The 17,677-nt window shown below is 46.2% G+C and overlaps 1 protein-coding gene across 2 annotated transcripts in view; it reads left to right on the top strand.

Moving 5' to 3' along the window:
- The window catches only part of LOC144685489 (adenylate kinase isoenzyme 1-like), a 153,029-nt gene that overhangs the window by 83,733 nt on the left and 51,619 nt on the right, over positions 1-17,677 (top strand). For both annotated transcript variants that reach the window (XM_078550061.1, XM_078550060.1), the window contains exon 8: positions 3,510-3,586. In XM_078550061.1, the coding sequence (XP_078406187.1) occupies positions 3,510-3,586 (77 nt within the window). The remainder of the gene's footprint in view (positions 1-3,509; positions 3,587-17,677) is intronic.

The raw sequence follows: 17,677 nt of genomic DNA, 5'->3' as shown, positions 1-17,677 counted from the left end.
CGAAATCAGGATGGTATTTGGCTTGGAGGAGAACTTGCAGGTGGTGATGTTCCCATACATCTGCTGCCTTTGTCCTTCTAGGTGGTAGAGGTTGTGGGTTTGGAAAGTGCTGTCGAAGGAGCCTTGGTGAGTCGCTGCAGTGCATCTTGTAAATGGTACACGCTGCTGCCACTGTCTGTCGGTGGTAGAATCTTTGAATTGGTGGCTGCTGATCAAGCAGGCTGTTTTGTTCTGGATGGTATCACACCTTTTGAGTGTTGTTTAAGCTGCATTCATCCAGGCAAGTGGAAAGTATTCCATCACACTCCTGACTTGAGCCTCGTAGATAGTGGGGAGTCAGGAGGTGAGTTACTCGCCACAGGATTCCTAGCCCCTGACCTGCTTTTGTAGCCAGAGTATTTATATGTTAGTCCAGGTAAGTTCCTGGTCAATGGTAGCCCCAGGATGTTGATAGTGGGGGATTCAGCGATGGTAATGCCATGGGGTGATGGTTAGATTCTCTCTTATTGGAGATGATCATTGCCTGACACTTGTGTAGTGCGAACGTCAATTGCCACTTGTCAGCCCAAGCCTGGATATTGTCCAGGTCTTGCTGCATTTGGACATGGAATGCTTCAGTATTGGAGGAGTCGTGAATGGTGCTGAACATTGTGCAATCGTCAACGAACATCCCCACTTCTGACCTTATGATGGAAGGAAGGTCATTGATGAAGCAGCTAAAGATGATTGGGCCTAGGACACTACCCTGAGGAACTCCTGCAGTGATGTCCTGGAGCTGAGATGATTGACCTCCAACAACTGCAACCATCTTCCTTTGTGCTAAGTATGACTCCAACCAGCGGAGAGTTTTCCTCCTGATTCCAGTTAACTCCATTTTGCTAGGTCTCCTTGATGCCACATTCGGTTAAATGCTACCTTGATGTCAAGAGCAGTCACTCTCACCTCACCTTTGGAGTTCAGCTTTTTTGTCCATGTTTGAACTAAGGCTGTAATGAGGTCAGGAGCTGAGTGGCCCTGGTGGAACCCAAACCGAATCAGTGAGCAGGTTATTGGTCAGTAAGTGCAGCTTGATAGCACTGTCGATGATGCCATCCATCACTGATGATCGAGAGTAGGCTGATGGGGCAGTAACTGGCCGGGTTGGATTTGTCCTGCTTTTTGTGTACAGGACATACCTGGGCAATTTTCCAACTTGCCGGATAGATGCCAGTGTTGTAGCTGCACTGGAACAGCTTGGCTAGGGGTGCGGCAAGTTCTGGAGCACAAATCTTCAGTACTATTGCCGGAATATTGTCAGGGCCCATAGCCTTTGCAGTATTCAATGCCTTCAGCCATTTCTTGATGTCACGTGGAATGAATCCAGTGGGCTGAAGATTGACATCTGTGATGTTGGGGACCTCCGGAGGAGGCTGAGATGGATCACCCACTCGGCCCTTCTGGCTGAAGATTGTTGCAAATGCTTCAGCCTTTTCTTCTGCACTGATGTGCTGGGTTCCTCCAACATTGAGGATGGGGATATTTTTGGAGCCTGCTGCTCCAATTAGTTGTTTAATTATCCACCACCATTTATGACTGGATCAACATCATAAAATAAAACAGGTTACCTGGTCATTAACACATCGCTATTTCCGGGAGCTTGCTGTGCTCAAAGTTCACCACTGTATTTCCTGCATTACAACAATGACTACACTCCAAAAGTATTTCATTGGCTACAAAGTGCTTTGAGTTGTCCAACAGTAGTGAAAGTGCTATATTGATGTAAGCCTTTCTTCTTATCCAATCAGTTACACTGCCCCACTCTTTCCCCACAGCCTGATAAATCTTTCCTTTTCAAGCATAAACCTAATTCCTATTTGAAATTTACTGTTTAATCTGCTTCCAAACACCCATTCCAAATTCCACCAACTTGCTGCATTTAAAAAAAAAAGTGACCTTCCCACCTGGTTCTTTTGCCAGTTATCTGATAAAGGCATCTCTGGGTGAGAACGTCAGTAAGATGTGGAGTTGTGCTGCATGACGGGTTATTTTGCTGAGTGGCAGTGATGGGCAAGTGTCCTGCAGGCCACTGAACCTAGACCTACCGAAACCATGAGACATATCACTGTGGAGTGACTGGATAGCCATTAGAGTGTTAATGAATGTAAAGATGGGTTTGTGAGACTCTCCTACTCTGTTTACTAATTCAACATCATTCACAGATTACCTACGCCATCAAATTTTCTTCCCTAGGTACAGTTGTTTACACTTGGATGCATTAAATTTAACAAAGATTAATATCTTGCCCAATGAACTGCTACTTCAGAATCAAATGCCCCTCCTATCCTCTGCAGATTGGACCAATCTTCTTTGATCATCTTCTTCTGTGTCCCAAATCATTCATGAAACTTAGAGATAGTTGAGGTCCCAACACTCAGCCCTGAGGCCTTGTGCGCTTTTGCCCACTCCTCACTCTTAACACTGGGACTGGGTTGGCAGGGGAGTAGAAAGCGGAGCTTCACTTCAGGTGTATGGCAGCCTCTTGGGAGGCACCAGCTGTTCTTTCCTCTTCCTTCTTTCATGGGATAGGGGCGTCACTGGCAACACCAACGTTGGTAGCTAATTGTCCTTGAGCTGAATGGCGTGCTAGGCCATTTCAGGGCGCAGTTAAGTGGTGGGTCTGGATTGTCATGATGATTTTCTTCCCTAAAGGGTGTTAATGAACCAGATGGGTTTTTACAGCAGTTGACAATTTGTCATGGTCACCATTACCAAGACTAGATTATATTCCAGATTTAGTAATTGCATTTAAATTGCACCAGCTCCTCTAGAATGAGAGGCTATAGTTTTAGGCTAAGGGGTGGTAGATTTAAATCAGAGATGAGGAGGAATTACTTTTCTCAATCTGTGGAATTCACTACCTCAGTGCAGTGGATGTCAGGACACTGAATAAATTTAAGGAGGAGATAGACAGATTTTTAATTAGTAACGGGTTGAAAGGTTATGGGGAGAGGGCGGGAAATTGGAGTTGAGGCCGAAATGAGATCAGCCATGATCGTAATGAATGGTGGGGCAGGCTCGAGGGGCTGAATTGCCTACTCCTGCTCCTAGTTCTTATGCTCTTATTTGAACCCATGTCATTTGAACCCATCTCCCTGGAGCGTTAGGCTAGGTCTCTGGATTACTAGCCCAATGACAGTATCACTAGGCCACCGTCTCCCCAAGGTTGGTCAGCTCTTGTTATGAATGTAAGTCCGCTGCCCCTGGCCATTACCACCTCCCTGTTTGGTGAAAGTGTTCTTGTTTGGGACGGGCCAACACTTGTGCCACAACATGTCCCGGTGGGATGTGGTGCATCCAGATTCCAGCCTAATTCAAGAGATGTCAACCACATTTCCGCCACAATTATGGCTGGAATGTGCCGGAAGGCCGGTGGATTTTCAGGGACAGTATTTTTAATGTTCTCTGTGCTATGGCTGCAGTATGAGTGTAGCAGCAGAAATTTCTGTTGATTTTCTATTCTTTCTCTTTAGAGATAACTGGACAGGGGATGGCGCAGGCTCATGACAAGGGCGAGAGAGAATGGGAAAGGCTGGAGCCAGATGTTCAGGTGAGCGATAGCTTCTACTGCAGGAATTTGCAGACTGCTTTGTAAAACACATCTACACTTCATTGAGCAGTCACGCCCAGCACCTCTACCTCCTCTCCAATGAAGGCTTAGTAAGCAGTAGAGAGAAAGCTCAGGTAACTACAGTCCAAAGCCTTTGGCTGATTTCCATGATGGAGCTGGTGCAGAATGAGAAAGAACAGAAAGAAAGAATTTGCTTTTACATAGCGCCTTTCATAGCCCCAGGAGGTCTCAAAGTGCTTTCTGTCCAATGGCATGCTTTGTGAAGTGTGGTCACTGTTGTAATGTAGGAAATATGACAGTCAGTTTGTGAAAAGCAATATTGCACAAACAGCAATGTGACAATGACCAGATAATCTGTTTTAGTGATGTTAATTGAGGGATAAATATTGGGCAGGAGACCGAGGATAACTCCCACTGTTGTTCTTTGAAATAGTGCCTTGGGATCCCTTCTGTCCATCTGAGAGGGCATTTGGGGCAGGGGTTTAACATCCAAACTGAAATCTGTGCCTCTCTCTGTGCTGCGCTGGAGGGTCAGCTTAGATTTTGTGCTCAAGTCTTTGGGATGGGACTTGAACCCACAACTTCCTGACTCAGAGGTGAGCATGCTTCCCACTGAGCAATAGCAAGGGGTGTGGCATGTGCTGGAAGGAGATGGCAGGCTGAGGGTTTGAGCTACCTGCACTATAGGAGGGAGTTAGCCATGTTGAACCTGTGGCTGCCCACTGAAGTAGAGCCTGTGTCAACAGCTACACATAGTCACTGACTGACAGTTGGTACATGCAGGTGGCTGGGTGCTGGCAAGTGAGTTCAGTCTGTCTCTGGTAGCTGTGCCTACAGTTGCCTAGGGCCAAAGCTCTGAAATTCCTTCCCCATGCCTCTCCGCCTTCATCCCTCGCTTTCCCCCTTTAAGAAGTTTCTCAAAGCCTACCTGTTTGACCAAGCTTTAGGCCATCTGACTTAATATCTCTTTATGTGGCTTGGTATAAGGTTTAGTTTTGTGCTCCTGTGAAGCACCTTAAACTTTTGTATTATGTCAAAGGCGCTATATAAATACAAGTTGCTGTTATTGTTGTTGGTGTAGCTGTAACTGCCTGGCAACCTTAAACCTCTTCTGCTTTATCCTTCCAAATGGCATAAATCATAAATAATCCCCATTGTGGAACTCTTGATGAATCCATCAAACAAAACAGCTCATTTGGCACAAAGCCCAAGAGTAAATAGGAAAGAAGCAAAAAAAGAAAGGGTTTGCAAATAGCCTCAGGCTGCTGCTACAACCCACACTGCAGGATATGTTTAAACTAAGCGTCTCTGTAAGCCAGAGTCCTGCACGACCACTTTGTATTTCTTTCGAGTTATCAACAGTCACAGGTTGTAACTCTTTCGAGTACATTCACAGTTCTTGGTTTCCGGGAGTGGGACATGAACCCACAACCTTCTGATTCAAAGGCGAGGGTGCTATGAACTGAGCCACAGCTGACACCTCACGACCACTTTGTATGGTGTACTAGCAGAAATGCCAGAAAATTGCAACAATGCCTTAATTTGGTAAGCGGACCTCAATCTCCACATAATTACCTGCAAATTGGCAGGTGAGTACTCGGGTCCCAGAACAAAAGCTGGAGAGGAAACTTGAGCAGGGAGCTTAATGAGCTTAAATCCAGATTTACAAATTGGTTACATCAACTTTACGCCCATTAGCCAATTGCAGCATTTACAGTTGGATGCTTCCGACCACATCATCATCACCAAGACTGCCGATTTCCACCTCTGTAGCATTGCCGGCTCCACCACCAATTACTGGAACCTGCGTCCATGCCCCTGTTACCTCCAGACTTGCCTTTTCCAATGCCCTCCTGACTGGCCACCCGTTTTCCACAATCCACAACTTGAGCTCATCCAAAACTCTGCTGCCCATATTCTAACTCTCATCGAAAACCCGTTCCCCCATCATCCTTGTGCTTGCTGACTTACATTGGCTCCCGGTCCAGCAATGCATCATTTTTAAAATTCTCATCTTTGTTTTCCACATTTGCCTCTCCCTACTTCTTTGACTTCCTCTGGCTCTCCAATCCTCTGAGATATTTGCACTCCTGCAATGGCTTCTTGCAAATCCCCAATTTTAATCTCTCCACCATTGGTGACCGTGCCAAGACCCTAAGCTCTGGAATTCCCTCCCTCCGCCTCTCCACCTCTCTACTTCTCTTTCCTCCTTTAAGACACTCCTTAAAACCCACCTCTTTGACCCAGCTTTTAGCCATCGGACCTAACGTCTCCTTATTTGGCTCAGCGTCATATTTTGTTTAATAATAATGTTGTGAAAAGTGTATTGGGAAATTTTACTACATTAAAGGCGCTATATGAATGCATGTTTTTGTTGGGTGTCTGAAATGGGGACCCAGACATGAATAGAGCTGAATTACAGACCTCACACTGGGTTAAGTTAACATCTGGTCCAAGTGTGTTATTAACTTCTCACCCTAGGAGATCAATAAGGTTTTGATTCTCAATTGCCCTTTCACCATGCTCAACGTTGCAGCAGATGGGATGGGGTTGCATCCTGGCGTTGTGATGGCATAGCTTGATAAGTTAACTCAGGGATTAAAATCCCCCTTGTTGATCATTTAAAGGTCAACATGAGTTCAAACAGCACTCACCACCTTCTCTGGCCAAATTATCAAGAGGAATTTGTGGGCTAATATCTTTTTATTATTGGTCATGAGCTTGGGGTGAAGCAAGAGGTCCTACTGAGGGCTAGAAAGTGTTAGTGGTATTTCTATGTCAGGTTACTGGGATGAGACTCCAGGCTTTTCACTGGGTATTACTTTAACTTCAGGAATAACCCATCTTCCTTTTTATTCATGCTCGGGATGTGGGTGTCGCTGGTGAGGTCAGCATTTGTTGCCCATCCCTGGTTGCCCTTGAGAAGGTGGTGGTGAGCTGCCTTCTTGAACCGCTGCAGTCCACGTGGTGTAGGTACACCCACTGTGCTGTTAGGGAGTTCCAGGATTTTGACACAGTGACATATTAAGGAATGGTGTTAGATGTCCAGATGGGGATGGAGTGGGACTCGGAGGGCACCTTGGAGGTGATGCTGTTCCCATGCACAAGCAATCTGACAACTCCACCCCCCCCCACCAACCCCACAACAGTTTTGACACCTGCTTATGGCAGTGATGTCAATCCGACCGACCACAGGAAGGAGTCAGTGTTGAGCTCTGCAAATGAGGCTGGGAGTTAAAATCTTTCAGTCCCTCAGATCCAGGGGGAGTGCTGGAGGGTGTGCCATTCTCCGCCCACTTTGAGACCCCCCTACACCCTCATTCCAATCCCGAGTTAAAATTGCCCCTGAAGAGTTGGCAGTGAGAGTTTCCTGGGTGCTGCATGAGGAAGCATAAACGCTGAAACAGGATTATTTCTGTTCGGTGAGTTTTAGCTCTCTGTCAAATTCAGGAGCTTCTAAGATTTTAACGCTGCCCCCATATCATGCAGGGTGGAGGGCGGGGGGAGTTCTTCCAACGTCTCTGAGAAGGGAAAAAGGAGATAATTCTTCCGTCACCTCCAACCACTCTCTCTGCTGCAGCCTTTCATAGGAAAATAAGACTTAGGAGCAGGAGTAGGCCATTCAGCCCTTTGTGTCTGCTCCCCCATTCAGTGACTGATCAGGTTGTGGTCTCAACTCTACTTTGTCGTCTGCCCTCCCCCCAAAACCCTTGTCTATCAAAAACCTGTCTAACTCTGCCTTGACTAAATTCAATGACCTAGCCTCCACTGCTTCCAGGGGAAAAGAATTCCACAGACTAATGACCCTTTGAGAGGAAAAAAAATTCTCGTCATCTCCGTCTTAAACAGTAGACCTCTTATTCTTAAACTGCCTCCCCTGGTTCCAGTCTCTCCCACAAGCGGAAACATTCTCCTGGCATCTACCAGCTCCCCTCAGGATCTTATATGTTTCAATAAGATCACCTCTCATTCTTCTAAACTCCAGTGGGTATAGGTCCAACCTGTTCAGCCTTTCTTCATAAGATAAGCTCCTCATCCCGGGAATGAGTCAAGTGAACCTTGTCTGAACTGTTTCTAATGCAATGATATATTTTTTCCTAACTCTCCATGTCACTGTTATAGTCAGTGCTCAGCTAAATTTCCTTCATTGTTCCTCCTATACATTTTGCACTCACATCCTACTCCATAGACCCTCAGTGGATTGAAATCAAACCAGCACCATATCCTACCCTAATTCCTCAGTACCCAAGATCCTAAATCCATGGAGCCCTGAACTCCGTCTCATCCTTTCCTCTCTTGACCTATTAGCTTTAAACTCCAAATTTGGCTTCATTCAAATTCTTGGGGAGCAATTTTAACCTAACCCTGGAAACTCTTGGGATCGGATGCAATGCTGGTTTTTACACCCTGCCAATCTTCCTTTCAATTTTTCTTCATTGTGCCGCACCCTGTTGCACTGCACGGTCCCTTTAAGTTGGCTGTGCAGCCACGTGCACATGCATCTTAAAAGGAACATTGGCTGTGCACGAATTGTTTGTTGCACTGTGCAACATGTTCCAGATTGCTACGCTGCTGCACGCCCACTTAACCTAGAGGGAATGCTGCATCCCATCTGATCTCTTCATTGAATTCCTACCAGAGTAATTTTAGGCTCGGTGTGAAATCAGCATTCCGCCCTATCCCGTGGGGCCTCTCGCCCAGTGAGACAGGTTTACCATTGGTTTACCTCTTCTTCCCTATTATTGCTTCATCATTGGAGGCCATGCCTTCAGTTACCTGGGCCCCTTGCTCTGGAATTCCCTCCCTACACCTCTCCACTTTGCTTTCCTTTTTTTTAAGACACTCCTTAAAACCTACTGCTTTGACCAAGCTTTTGGTCATCTGGCCTAATATCTCTGTTGTGATATTGTATGCATGCCAATGCAGACAATGACACGTACCTTTAAGAAGCTGCATAGTGACATCGCCGTGTGTGAGGCTGGAGTATAAAAGTACAGCCTCCGTGTTAGATGCTCACTATTGCCCTGTGCTCACTACTGCCTGCGACCCTCTTTTCAGTAAGGCTATGTACATCTTATGAGTCGGGCATATAGTCAAGTAATCAGCCTATGTAACTGTTAGGACCCAGGCCAGATCACGGCCTGTTGTTGCTAGTAACAAACTTCAGACACTTGTGTTCGACCAGATCCCTCACCAGTCTCAATATCTTACTTTGTGTAGATAGCATAGAGACAGATCCCTTGAGATCTGCATCGTGATCCTCAACATATACAGTGGCAGCAGCAGATTGCGACTTACCACAACAATCGGCTTAAGTGGCTCGGTGTCATACTTTGTTTTATAATGCTCCAGTGAAGCACCTTGGAATGGTTCATTGTGTTAAAGGTGCTATATAAATATAAGTTGTTGATGTTACTTTTTCCAGCCTCGGTCTTTCCCTGCACTATGAGCCTCAGCCCCACACTCAGGTTTCTTCATTGAAGGGGTGGAATCCAAAGCCTGCATTCTGAGACAAAATAAAGTGTTCTTTTTAGCAAAAATAAAGGAGATGGTCTCCAAACGTTCTGGTGGCCTTGGATAAAACGCCCTTGTCTCTGATCGCACTCTCTGATTCCTTTTCAACTCTCATACTCAAGTGTGCATTGCCATAGTAACAGTGAGCTCCTGGTCCACCAGTAAAGAAACCACTCCCTCACCACTGGCATTTTGTGAATGGCTTTTGGAGTTTCTAAGGGAAACAGTACAGGGCAGACTCCACGCAGTTAGCAAAGCACACAGTTGTAAAGTTGCTGACACCGGCTGGATACGTTCCAGGAGGATTCATCACATAGCTTACTGCTTCCAACTGCCCCACCCAGTCAAACACCTGTAATGTTTTTATGTCCCTATGAATTCTTTCCTGGGAGTTGCTTTCAGCAGTGTCCTGGATTAATCTTCAATTCCTGGAGACTCCAGGGCAAGTCTGGAGGGTTGGCAACCCTATTTTGGTATGAGGTAATACAGCCCTAAAATTCGGAGCCATCAGCATCAGGAGTAAACTCATGATGAATGAGAATGAAACAGGTGAGAAAAACATTTACTTATGGTGTGATATACATCAAAACACCTTTAGACCAAATTGACTAAGTCTAAAAACACATAAGTGAAATGTGACAGGCCTAATTAATACAGGCCCTGACTGATACTCAAAAGGAAAATGTATCCTTCTTGATTCATTCGCTCATTCAGACTTAACATGACAAGAATGTGAGAGGCTGGCTGCTTAGAGTCAAGGGCTACCATCTCCTAGCTTGTCTCCTGACACCCTTCAAAACCCCATTTTGGGATTTTAGGAGTGGTGCATGAGGTTGGGTAGATTGAGCCTGGGTAGCTCAGATGGTTTCCCTTTCCTTTTCAAATACCACATTTGAATTTCTAATGAGACCGATCTGCTGCTCTTCTCATTTCTTGTGAATTCTTTATTAAGACACAAAAGCAGCCTATAAAGGCAGGTTTAACTGTCCTTAATTTCCTCCTCCCATCTTCCTAAATCTGGCACTGTGCAGCCACCATTGTGAGACAGGCTCCTGGCCTGCTTTGTAGTCCTCTGCACCATTGCCCTGAGCCAATGACTGGGAGTTACATGATGGCACAGGTGATGTTTCCCTGTTGATCAGCTGTGGCTCAGTTGGTAGCACTCTTAACTGCCTCGGAGTCAGATGGTGTTGGTTCAAGTCCTGCCTCAGACACTTGAGCACAAAATCTAGATGCTTTGGAGTGCTGCACTGTAGGAGGTGCTACCTTTCAAATGCTAAACTGAGGCCTGGCCTGCTCTCTCAGATGAATGTGAAAGGCCCCAAAGCAACTATTTCAAAGTTATCCCTAGTATCCCAACCAATATTTATGCCTCAAACAACACCACTAAAAAAACATTAGCTGATCATCATCACCTTGCTGTAGGTGAGAGCTTGTTGTGTGCAAATTGGCAGTGACTGCACTTGAAAAACTCATCATGTGCTTTGGGACATCCTGAGGCCGTGAAAGGAGCTATATAAATGCAAGTCTTTCCTTCTTTCAGTGGACATGGAACTGGTCTTTTTGGCCTCCATACGGTGGCACTGGGCTCAAATACGTGGAACGCCCAGGCACTCTCCCAGTGCCGCAAACACAATTCAGCAGCTGGATCTGATGCACAGCTGGTCATTGCATTGCACTGTCCCTGACATCTTCCACCCTCATCTTACTCGTGTTAGTGAGTTAAGAGATTCCATACGGCTCACTGTAGCAGTCTAAGAAGCCGCGTGGTTAACTAACTGGGCCATCTGCTGCTTTCATTCTTCATGTACTTGTTCAGTAATGTGATAGGATTGCGCAGAGTCTAAAGGAACTTGTCTGAAGGAACTCACAACCTGATGGTCTCTAGCCTTGCTCCAAAAATAGAAGATAGCAAATGGCATTCATGTCAACCCTTAGGCTGGAATTTCCTGTTCCCGTTGGTGTCGGGCATCAAGGCAGGCGGGGGATGACGACAATATGGCGGGAAGGCCAAAATTCGGTTTTAACGCTGCCGTGACTCCACCTGTCGATGGCGGATCACCTTTCCCGCCGTCCAACTTCGGGAACATCATTTTAATACATTTGTATCCAATTATCAGCCCTGCTCACTGGAATCGTCCCCCCCACACCCCCAATCCAACGCTGGATCATCCGAACCCCGCCAACGTGTTTCACAACTGTACATAAGCCACGTGCACCTGGTGAGCTGCACTTCACTCAGGGCCTCGAGGTTTGTTTGCCGATCTTTCTTCGGGCAGCACTCACGCTCATCAGCGCCAGGTCTCTACCTTCCAGACCGGCCGTAAGGCAGGGGTGGCTTTACAACGGCTGCAGGGCTAGGGCTGTACTGGGGGAAGGGGGAGAAGTGACCTCAGGCAAGGGAAGAGGCTGCAGGGCGAGGGCTGTACTGGGCAAGGAGCGTATCCCAGGGTGTGTGTAGGGGGCACAAGTTGATCTGTGCAAGTGGCTTCAAGATGGTGAGAGCTGAGGAGGCAGTCTCCAGAGGAGATGAGGCCAGATGGGGATGTGAGGGTTTGTGTGAGAGAGTGAGTGGTGATGTCCCTTGAGCTGGCAGTGAGTGAGATGCCAGTGAATGTGTGATGGGATTATGAGTGTGAAAGTTTAGAGTGATGAGATGGTTGCCTTACCCTGGCGGCACAGATGAGATCATTCACCCTCTTTCTGCACTGGATGGTCGACCTCTTGTGTGCAGCGTTGGCACTGACCACCATTGCCACCACCTCCCAAGCTGGAGTGGTGACACTGATGGGCCTCCTGTGACCAGAAGGTGTCCCGGGGATGCGTCACTGAATCGGGAGGTGTGGCGGGGGGAGCTGCACTCTTCCTGGCTTTTGGGGCCATGTCTTCACCGGTGCCATCCTGGGCTGCAAGCATTGAGAAGTGTGCGCGCAGCTGCACTTTAGATATGATGTCCTGCATGAGGAAGCGGCAAGGTGACTGTGTGGCGACCCAATCGGAGGCTGCCCAGCAGCGAGACGGCATGTTTCCTGTGGCTGCATAATTAATGAGGCGGGAAAGGGATGATAAGGCACGACAAGCCACCATTGTGACTGACAGGTAAAACGTCCTTTTTCCCGCCCCTACCACACAGTGCAAATCTGGGACGATTCTGCCATTATGAGTTCAAATTACCTTGAAAATCTACAGAGGCTTATATTAACCGGAATGCACAAATTCAAATTTTAAGCATGTTTTCTCCTGCTCTGGTTTCATTTCATACTTGGCTATATCATGGCTTCTTTGCATTCCACCAATGTTCAGGCAGCATGCACTCCCCCTGGATATGTGGATCCAAATTGGGCAACTGCTCAATCAAGCCCAAATGGAGACTCCCTGAATGGCTCAGTCAGTTAAAAAGCTTGAGGTCCAATATTCAGTCACTCGTCATTGTGTCAGCTCCCACACAGTGGGTAACTTTGGTTCTGTCTTCACAAAGGAGGACACAAATAGCATACCAGAAATGTTGGGGAACAAAGGGTTTAGTGAGAGGGAGGAACTGACAGAAATCAGTATTAGTAGGGAAATGGTGTTGGGGAAATTGATGGGATTGAAGGCCAATAAATCCCCAGGGCCTGATAGCCTACATCCCAGAGTACTTAAGGAAGTGGCCCTGGAAATAATGGTTGCATTGGTGGTCATCTTCTGAGATTCTATAGACTCTGGAACAGTTCCTACAGATTGAAGGGTAGCTAATGTAACCCCACTATTTAAAAAGGGAAGTAAAGAGAAAACAGGGAATTATAGACCAGTCAGCCTGACATCGGTAGTGGGGAAAATTCTAGAGTCCATTATAAAAGATTTAATCGCTGAGCACTTGGAAAACAGTGGCAGAATCGGACAGAGTCAGCATGGATTTATGAAAGGGAAATCATGCTTGACAAATCTATTGGAATTTTTCGAGAATGTAACTAGTAGAGTTGATGAGGGGGAGCCAGTGGATGTGGTTTATTTAGACTTTCAGAAGGCTTTCGACAAAGTCCCGCATAAGAGATTAGCATGTAAAATTAAAGCGCATGGGGTTGGGGGTAGTGTATTGAGATGAATAGAAAACTGGTTGGCAGACAGGAAACAAAGAGTAGGAATAAACAGGTCTTTTTCCGAATGGCAGGCAGTGACTAGTGGGGTACCGCAGGGATCGGTGCTGGGACCCCAGCTATTCGCAATATATATTAATGATTTAGATGAGGGAACTAAATGTAATATCTCCAAATTTGCAGATGACACAAAGCTGGGTAGGAGGGTGAGCTGTGAGGAGGATGCAGAGATGATTCAGTGTGATTTGGACAAGCTGAGTGAGTGGGCAGATGCATTGCAGATGCAGTATAATGTGGATAAATGTGAGATTATCCACTTTGGTAGCAAAAACAGGAAGGCAGATTATTATCTGAATGGCTTTAAATTGAGAGAGGGGAATGTGCAATGAGACCTGGGTGTCCTCGTACACCAGTCGCTGAAGATAAACATGCAGGTGCAGCAGGCGATAAAGAAGGCAAATGGTATGTTGGCCTTCATAGTGAGAGGATTCGTGTACAGGAGCAGGGATGTCTTGCTGCAATTATACAGGGCCTTGGTGAGACCACACTTGGAATATTGTGTGTAGTTTTGGCCTCCTTATCTGAGGAAGGATGTTCTTGCTATAGAGGGAGTGCAGTGAAGGTTTACCAGACTGATTCCTGGTTTGGCGGGATTGAGATATGAGGAGAGATTGAGTCAGTTAGGATTATATTCGCTGGAGCTCAGAAGAATGAGGGGGGATCTCATAGAAACCTATAAAATTCTAACAGGACCAGAGAAGGTAGATGCAGAAAGGATGTTCCCGATGGTGGGGGAGTTCAGAACCAGGGGTCACAGTCTGAGGATACAGGGTAGACCATTTAGGACTGAGATGAGGAGAAATGTCTTCACCCAGAGAGTGGTGAGCCTGTGGAATTCGTTACCACAGAAAGTAGCTGAGGACAAAACATTGTATGTTTTCAAGAAGGAGTTAGATATAGCTCTTGGGGCGAAAGGGATCAAAGGATATGGGGAGAAAGCGGGAGCAGGCTATTGAGTTGGATGATCAGCCATGACCATAATGAATGGCGGAGCAGGCTCGAAGGGCCGAATGGCCTACTCCTGCTCCTAGTTTCTATGTTTCTATGTAACACTTGTGTCTCTGAGTCAAAAAGTCGCAGATCCAAGTTCCACTTCAGAGACTTGAGTACAAAATTCAGGCCAACACACCAGTGCAGTACTGAGGGAGTGCTGTGCTGTCAGAGGTGCCATTTTTCAGGTGGAACATTAAACCTAAGTCCTGGTTGCTCTCTGGAATGGATATAAAGGATCCCATGTGATTATTTTGAGTAAGAGCAGAGGAGTTAGTCTCAGTGTCCTGCCCAATATTTATCCCTCAATCCACATCACTGAAAAAAACAGATTACCTGGACATTATCACACTGCTGTTTGTGGGAGCCTGCTGTGCGCAAATTGGCTGCTGTGTTTCTTACATTACAACAGTGACCATACTTCACAAGTACTTTGTGGGCTATAAAGTGCTTTGGGGCATCCTGAGGTTGTGAAAGGCACTATATAAATGCAAGTCAATCTTTCTGTACTGAATTAGCTGGTCTTAGCCAGCAAGGCCGTAGAAGTTTGAGAACTGGGGTCGCCCCCTCTCAAAGATTGTCTGCCAGCACTCACTGTTAAGGTTCACAGGTGCAGAATGGCCTATTGGATAAGGTACAATGGGTCTGATGTGGAATCATAGCCCAGTGTGAGTCAAAACCTTCAGATTATTTTATTTATTTAGTGAATGCAACTCCCTGAAGCCAAGTGATAGCCCCTCATTTGCTGAGTTTAGGGTGATTAGTCCACCATTTAGTCTGTAAAGGGACATTCCTCAGTAGTGTGCAGCACTGTCTCAAGTGCATAAGGGGTTTGTACTGAGACCCCAGCGGTGGAGGTTGGCTGCACTGGGGCCCTCGCCTGTCATGAACCTATTTAGCAAGGACCACTCTCGCTGTGGTAGTTCAAGGCCTGCCATTCAACAGATGGGGTTTATCACAAGGAACTTGTTAGTGATTTCCCGTGTTTCCCATTCCTTGTTCCAAAGGACATCTGCTGGTAGATCTTGTTCAGTCACGGTGCTCAATATGGGGCGCCAAGGTGGAAGGTGAGCAGTAGGTGGAGTGGTAAGTGAGGAAAACCTTCAGAGGAAGAGAGTGAATCATTGGGAAAATAGAGATTTGAGCTGCTTGGTGCACCTCCTGTTGTCTTCCCTTCTGTCTCTGAGTTCAGGATTCCAACTGCAGGAATGGTCAAGATTGTGAACCCAGTGTGTAGGGAACCTACCTCCAAGTGACAATGCATGTCAGAGTCAATCACCTTTTACCCTGTGTCTTGCGCTGAGTTAGATGGTTTCATTCATGACATTTATTGTAAGTACAAGTGTACCAGGTAGAATAGCTATAGTAAGCTTTTCTTAATCATAGAATAGTACAGCACAGAAAGAGGCCATTCAGCCCATTGAGTCTGTATTGACTCTTTTGAAGAGCAATTAGTTCTACTCCCCCGCTCTTTCCCCATAGCCCTGTCACTTCTTTCTCCTTCGAGTGTGTCTAATTCACCTTTGAAAGCTCCTATTGAACCCGTTTCCACCAGCCTATCAGACAGTGAGTTCCAAATTCTAACCACTCGTTGTATAAAAATGCTTTTCTTCATGTCACTTCTGGTTCTTTTGCCAATCAACTTAAACCTGTACCCTCTGCTTATTGATCCTTCCACCATTGGAAACAGTTTCACTTTATTTACTCTATCTAAACCCTTCATAATTTTAAAAACCTCTTACCAAATCTCTATTTAGCCGTCCATGTGCCAAGGAGAATAACCCCCACTTCTTCAGTCTCTCTACCTAACTGTAATCCTACGTTCCTGGACCCACCCAATAAAATAAAGGAAACACACCGACTGAACTGGGGATGAGGGAGATCAGCCAAGTTCTCACCCTTGATGCTAGTCAGTGACCCCTGTTGGAAGGTTCATGTGTGGATATTCAATTAGACTCAATCATCTGCTAACACTCACTGTCTAGAGTCTGGACTGGTGCATGAAGAAACCTGACCACCTTGGTTAGGAGGTGGAAGATGGCTGATGGCTGATGCCTGAGGTACCAAACCCCAATACCTTCAGACAACTGAAGGAGATCAAAGGATACCAAGAGTGGGAAAGAAGTAACAGGAAGTGGCCAGGGGTGTGGTCAGAGGAGGTTTCTAGGGAGACAGTTCAAAGTTCAAGGGGCACGATGATGTCAGATTCTGCAAGTATTGGTAGAACAGAGAGCAGGAATGAGGGATGTATGCAGCAGATCAGAATCTGTATAGTTGGTTGCTGGAATGGAGGACAGGAGAAGAGATTGCTGAGGCAGGGTGAAACAGAGACAGGAGTGATGAGAGCTGGTGAGGGTTAGGAAGGGGCAGGAATTAGAATGGGATACGATACAAGTGGCAGAGGGGCAAAGTTTATACACCGTGGTGTTCTGGAGGCTGCCAAACAAAGCATTAGAGATCGAACAGTAATGTGTTGAAGTCACAAATCAGGGTTTCCGTATCTGTGTGGGTGAACTAGGAACATAGGGAGGCAATTTGGTGGAGGTGGATGCAAGCCCCTTGGACTGCTAGGTAACTTTTTAAACTTTCAATTTAAACGTTTGTGATGACTCTTTTATGAATATTAAAATATAACTTAATTTATCTCTGTTCAGAAAGAGCAATACACAGTGAGCAGTGTAACACACATTCACTGATCCTAACGTAACCCTTAAGCAGATACCAGAACTCACTAGCAGCAACGCACACTATTTACACCAAACAGTAAAACATAATTAGGTTATTTTACGTAGCCACGGGGTTAAATGTTGCAATATTTTCCTTTGAGGTTTGGTCGCTGTGAAACTGAATACAGCTAATTAATCTCTTGTGTATTTAATGCACTCTCTCTTTCAATGACTTTTCAAAGGTAAAGTAAGTCACACCTTCCTCCATATCCTATCCCATAATGGGTCCCGCTCACTTTTTAGAACCTGTCATCATTGACTTCCAGTGACTCCCCACCGCTCTCCCTACCACCTAAAAATTACTGATGGTAACCTCGAGGACCAGTGGACACATATGTAAGGTTTTGGACAAAGGGGAATGTGAGGAAGAGTTTCTTACGCAGCAAGTGGTAATGGCCTGGAACTCGCTGCCCATGAGGGCGGTGGAAGCGGAGAGAATGAATGATTTCAAAAGGAAATTGGATTGGCACTTGAGGGAAATAAACTCGTAGAGTGATAGAATGGGACTGACTGGATTGCTCTAAAGGGAGCCGGCATGGACCGGATGGGCTGAATGGCCTCCTTCTGTGTCATAATCATTCTCTATATGGTTCTGTTTTATTTCTTGGATACTCTCCTGACCTGTTTCCCCAAACTGCATCTTCCATTCCCCATGCCTTGTTCCCCAGCCTGCATCCACTACTCCCTTAGCCCCAGGCCCCAGG

The sequence above is a fragment of the Cetorhinus maximus genome, chromosome 10 (assembly GCF_964194155.1).
Source record: "Cetorhinus maximus chromosome 10, sCetMax3.hap1.1, whole genome shotgun sequence".
Classification (NCBI taxonomy): Eukaryota; Metazoa; Chordata; class Chondrichthyes; order Lamniformes; family Cetorhinidae; genus Cetorhinus; species Cetorhinus maximus.
Note: the sequence above shows the minus strand (reverse complement) of the source record. Positions and strands in the feature narration are given on the sequence as shown.